The sequence below is a fragment of the Oncorhynchus clarkii genome, chromosome 20 (assembly GCF_045791955.1).
Source record: "Oncorhynchus clarkii lewisi isolate Uvic-CL-2024 chromosome 20, UVic_Ocla_1.0, whole genome shotgun sequence".
NCBI classification, from domain to species: Eukaryota; Metazoa; Chordata; class Actinopteri; order Salmoniformes; family Salmonidae; genus Oncorhynchus; species Oncorhynchus clarkii.
In genome coordinates, this window is record NC_092166.1 from 62,732,148 (window position 1) to 62,737,821 (window position 5,674).

Below are 5,674 nucleotides of genomic sequence, written 5' to 3' on the forward strand. Positions count from 1 at the left end.
AGATCACAATGTGTTTTTCAACCTCTCTTTCCGTGTCTTGTCTGTCAGTCTTGGTTTGTTGGTTGGCTGGTTGATCGTTCAGTATGTTGTTCATTGAGTCTTTGCAGTCTCTATAAAGATTTGCCATTTCTGTAGAATGACTTATCACTGGATCTCTGACTGAATCATTTTACACTAAGACCCCAACCGGAATCATCAGGAATGTCTTGAGTTGATCCCTTTTTATTTGGCAAAATGTTCATTCATTCATTCATTCATTAAATGTCCTTGCATTTGACCCTGTTCTCAATTTTTTTGTGTGTGATGATAATAATGTATAGTTATAGTATAGTATGTGTCTGACTATACATAGTATGTATGAAAGTGTGTGAATATTTGTATACAGTGCATTCAGAAAGTATTCAGACCTCTTTACTTTTTCCACATTTTGTTACGTTGTTACGTTGGATTAAATATTTCTTTCCCTCACCAATCTACACACAGTACCCGTTAACGACGAAGCGAAAACAGGTTTTTACCTGTTTACATAAGTATTCATGAGACTCGAAATTGAGCTCAGATGCATCCTGTTTCCATTGATCATCCTTGATGTTTCTACAACCTGATTGGAGTCCACCTGGGGTAAATTCAATTGATTGGACATGATTTGGAATGACACACACCTGTCTATATAAGGTCCCACAGATGACAGTGCATGTCAGAGCAAAAAGAAAGCTATGAGGTCGAAGGCATTGTCCGTAGAGCTCCGCGACAGGATTGTGTCGAGGCACAGGTCTGGGAAAGTTTCCCAAGAACACAGAGGCCTCCATCATTCTTAAATGGTAGAAGTTTGGAATCACCAAGACTCTTCCTACAGCTGGCCCCCGGCCACAATGAGCAATCGGTGGGAGAAGGGCCTTGGTCAGGGAGGTGACCAAAAACCCGATGGTCACTCTGACAGAGCTCCAGAGTTCCTCTGTGGAGGTGGGAGAATCTTCCAGAAGAACAACTATCTCTGCAGCACTCTGCAGCACAGTCAGGCCTTTATGGTAGAGTGGCCAGACGGAAGCCACTCCTCAGTAAAAGGCACATGACAGCCAGTTTGCCAAGAGGCACCTAAAGGACTCTGACCATGAAAAACAAGATTCTCTGATCTGACGAAAGCAAGATTGAACTCTTTGGCCTGAATGCCAAGCGTCACATCTGGAGGAAACCTCAGACTGGGGTGACGGTTCACCTTCCAAAAGGACAACGGCCCTAAGCACACAGCCAAGACAACGCAGGAGTGGCTTCGGGACAGGTCTCTGAATGTCCTTTAGTTAACCATACACAAGGTAGTTAGTCTACCTACCCTACTGGCTGCTGGCCAAATTAGCTAAAGTTCTTGATTCAAGTTACTAAGATAAATAAAACGTCTCAAATTAGCACTTTTGCGTTAACGTCTTTTGAGGTATTTTCTGAACAGCTTCTCACTTTTTTGTTAATCCAGTTTTCAGTTCAACCACACACTTTTAACAAACTAATTTGTGGTGCCCAAATGAAAAATGAAGAAGATCCTTGATGAAAACCTGCTCCAGTGCCCTTAGAACCCCAGACTGGGGTGACGGTTCACCTTCCAAAAAGACAACGACCCTAAGCACACAGCTAAGACAACGCAGGACTTGAACCCGATCGAACATCTCTGGAGACCTGAAAATAGCTGTGCAGCGATGCTCCCCATCCAACCTGACAGCGCTTGAGAGGATCTGCAGAGAAGAATGGGAGAAACTCTCCAAATACAGGTGTGCCAAGCTTGCATCATACCCAAGAAGACTCGAGGCTGTAACAAAGTACTGAGTAAAGGGTATAACTAATTATGTAAATGTGATATTTCATTTTTTTCATTTTTAATACATTTCCCCAAAATTTCCAAACACCTTTTTTTTGCTTTGTCATTATGGGGTATTGTGCGTAGATTGATGAGGGAAAAAAACTATTGAATCAATTTTAGAATAAGGCTGTAATGTAACAACATGTGGAAAAAGTAAAGGGGTCTGAATACTTTCTGAATGTATGTATGTATGGATATGTGTGTGTATATGAGTGTAGGTGTCTGTACGTGTGTGTGTACTGTACGCAGTATTTCAGTCCTTCTCAGGCCCGTCTCGCACATACATCTCTCAGACACAGATCTCTATAGGTGTAGCCACCAGCATGCGCCCTGCGGGCTGGTTGTTGTTGCTGATGCTGTCTCTGGGCATGCGTTCATAGCTGTTAGTAGAGGATACGGAGCTGGTGGTGGAAACAGACACAAAATGGTGTCCTCCACCTGATTCCATCATCCCTGCCTTTGTACCCCCAGTCCCCCTCTCCACAGACACAGGAGACAGAGGAGAGAGAGGAGACAGAGTCTGCTGTTTCATCCTCTCCACCAGCATGTCTTCATCGTCCTCCCCAGACGAGGACGACGTACTCCTCCCTTCCCCCTCCACCCTCACCCCTCCTCCTCCTCTCTCCCTCTCTCTCTCTCCACCCCCTCCTCCGTTCCCGTTGCTGTCTCCATCCAGCATCCAGCTGTGGCTGAAGTAGCCAAACACCTCTTTGACAGAGCAGCGTCGGTCCTGCTCCACAGAGAGGAGCCTGCGGAACATGCGGAGGGCCTGCTCTGTGAAGCGGCGCCACTGCGAGGGTACGGTGCCCGTGCGGCGCCTCTGCCAGCGTGTGAACTCCTGATAGAAGGAGTCGGAGGGCAGGGCCTTCTCCCAGGGGAAGTTACCGGTCAGCATGCAGAAGAGGAGGACGCCAAAGGCCCACACATCCGTGCTGTAGTCCACGCAGAAGCCCTCGTGGCGAGACGTGTCGCACAGCTCCGGAGCCGTGTACGGGATGGTACCGCTCACCTAGGAGGAGAGGAAGAAATAGTATTTGTTTATTGACGAGGAAGATTTCATTCTTTATTTAAGTTGGCTCCCATGAGGCCCGGTCTCTTTTATGACATACTTGGTGTTTTCTCCATCTCAAACGACACCCTATTACCCATACAGTTCGCTACATTTGTCTTTTTAAATAAAGTTGCATGTGATTTGACCCACTCACACGTTTAACCGGCGAGCCAGCGCGGCGTGTCATGCCAAAGTCGGACAATTTGACCTTGCGGCACTCGCGGTCGAAGATGAGGATGTTCTCAGGCTTGATGTCTCGATGCACCAACTTCTTACAGTGAAGGTAGTCCAGTGCGATGGCAACCTGGTGCACACAGCGCTTAGCGACGGTCTCCGGGAGACCAACCTGGATGGAGAGGGGAGGAGGTTAGAAAACAATATAAACCTCAAAGATGTTTGTAATGACAAGCGCTATAAACGTGTTATGAAGCACTGGAACCTGGAACCTTACGGGCAATGTGACAAAGGCTATTATAAACTGTCATTGAACATTATTAAGAGCCAATTCATGTTTACAACAAAGCCTGCATAGCAATTATAACAGAACATCCCAAATATGCATCCCTTTATTTCTGTCTCTGTGTACCTGTGGAGGGATGATGTCGAAGAGATCCCCAGACAGGGCATACTCCTGGGCAAACACGTAGTAGTCGTCAGTCTCGAAGGCGATCCCAAACATGTTAATGATGAAGGGACAGGGGGAGAGGTAGAGAGAGATGCTGTACTCCCTCAGGAACGACTTCAGCTTGGTCGTCTTCTTCCTCAGGAACTTCAGGGCCATCTTGGTGCCTGAGGGGATAACAACATGTGAGAGATGAGGCCTCCCAGGTAGCGCAGTGGTCTAGGGTACTGTATTGCAGCGCTAGCTGTGCCAACAGAGACTCTGGGTTCGCGCCCAGGCTCTGTTGCAGCTGGCCGCGACTGGGAGGTCAGTGGGGCGACTGGGAGGTCCGTGGGGCGACTGGGAGGTCCGTGGGGCGACGCACAATTGGCCTAGCATCATCCGGGTTAGGGAGGGTTTGGCCGGTAGGGATATCCTTGTCTCATCGCGCACCAGCGACTCCTTGGTTAGCGCAGTGCACGCTAACCAAGGTCACTAGGTGCACGGTGTTTCCTCCGACACATTAGTGCGGCTGGATTCCGGGTTGGATGCGCGCTGTGTTAAGAAGCAGTGCGGCTTGGTTGGGTTGTGTTTCGGAGGACGCATGACTTTCGACCTTCGTCTCTCCCGAGCCCCTACGGGAGTTGTAGCGATCAAACAAGATAGTAACTACTAATAATTGGATACTACGAAATTGGGGAGAAAAAAAAACACAAAAAAACATGTGAGAGGTGAATGACTGTAATAGTTGATCACTCTATATGTAATCCTGGATATTTATGAACTGTAGATTAATGGACCAGTGAATGATCCTGTTAAATGTGTGTATCCTCAAGATCAAAGTGTGTGTGTGTGTGTGTCCTCCTCACCTCTGATCTTGTGTATGACCAGGTCTACCTTGCCGTAGGTGCCCTTGCCTAGCTCCCTGATGACATCATAGTACTTGTTGATCTCTAGCATCTCCAGGTTCTGGGCTGCAATCAGCTGCAGTTCCTCCAGAATGTCCATGTTGCCACGGGAACCCAGCGGAGAAGAACTCATACTGGGGACCAGGTCAGGGGGTGTACTGGGGGATAGGGTTAAGGGACGGACAGGAACAGGTGACGGGTTTAGGGGACTGACACACGGGCAGGACTGGAGAGGTGGCTAATGGCTTGTATCACTGAAGAGGAGAGAGAGAAACAGGCAGAAATAGAAACAGGCAGACATAGAAACAGGCAGACAGAAACAGGCAGACATTTTGTTAGTGGAAAATACATCAAACATGCAAAGACATTAACAGTTTATACAAAAAAAATGAAATCTTGTTTTTGTTTCTCTTGTATGTCCAATAAAGAAATATCGAACAAGATATAGAAAACGTAGTGATGTACACAAACACACACCAGCCTAACTCCATCCTACCGCAGTGTGATTATTCTCTCAGAATAATATTATTTTCTTATTTTCTGAACACAGTGTTTACCATCCAGGTGCAGAACACTGACCTATTCCTCAGACTATAGATTCACACACACGCGAGACACACACACACACTTTGAATGACATGAAACAAGTTGGCTCTGTTTATGGAAACTCCAGGCTTTATGTTTAATTCCTCTGGTTAACACAAAACACTATGGAACATGCCCTCGCTTTATTTGGACAGTGAAGCTAAAATGTTTCATTTGGCTCTATACTCCAATATGCCATAAGTATTTGGACTATCACAATACTGTCATCTCTCGGACATAAGCTCAATTACTGTCAGTGTTGAATCAGAACCACTACGTCTCTCTCACACATACCATCTCTTTAAGCCTGGAGGAGGGTTTCTGGAACAGTACTCTCAACTCAACTTGTCCTAGCACTGCATTGGCAGCTAGGACAAATGTTTCCAGGTACACGTGTGAGTGTCAGTGCGTGTGCATGTATGTGTGTGTCTATGTGATTGTCAGTGCGTGTGCATGTATGTGTGTGTCGGTATCTCTGCCCTGCTGTACTTTTATAGAAGCAGCAGCACAAGCGTCAGCCTCATAGCTGGATGAGTCATCAGCTTAGTGACAATGACAGCTATTTGATGCCCACACTAAAAGCACGACAAGGATGCCAGGATCCACCAATTTAAATATTCTGGGACAATTACACTACTAAAACCACCTAGTGGGCAGATGTGACGCCACCTCTACTGGGT

At 46.7% G+C, this 5,674-nt stretch overlaps 1 protein-coding gene across 4 annotated transcripts in view; it reads right to left on the minus strand.

The window, feature by feature from the left end:
• Nucleotides 1-918: 918 nt before the first annotated feature.
• The window catches only part of LOC139375627 (serine/threonine-protein kinase SBK1-like), a 19,518-nt gene continuing 14,762 nt past the window's right edge, over nt 919-5,674 (minus strand). For all 4 annotated transcript variants that reach the window (XM_071117421.1, XM_071117420.1, XM_071117422.1 and 1 more), the window contains 4 exons: nt 4,371-4,663; nt 3,487-3,689; nt 3,055-3,246; nt 919-2,858 (listed from right to left, as the gene is read on the minus strand). In XM_071117421.1, the coding sequence (XP_070973522.1) occupies nt 2,139-2,858; nt 3,055-3,246; nt 3,487-3,689; nt 4,371-4,542 (1,287 nt within the window). In that variant the 5' untranslated portion in view covers nt 4,543-4,663 and the 3' untranslated portion in view covers nt 919-2,138. The remainder of the gene's footprint in view (nt 2,859-3,054; nt 3,247-3,486; nt 3,690-4,370; nt 4,664-5,674) is intronic.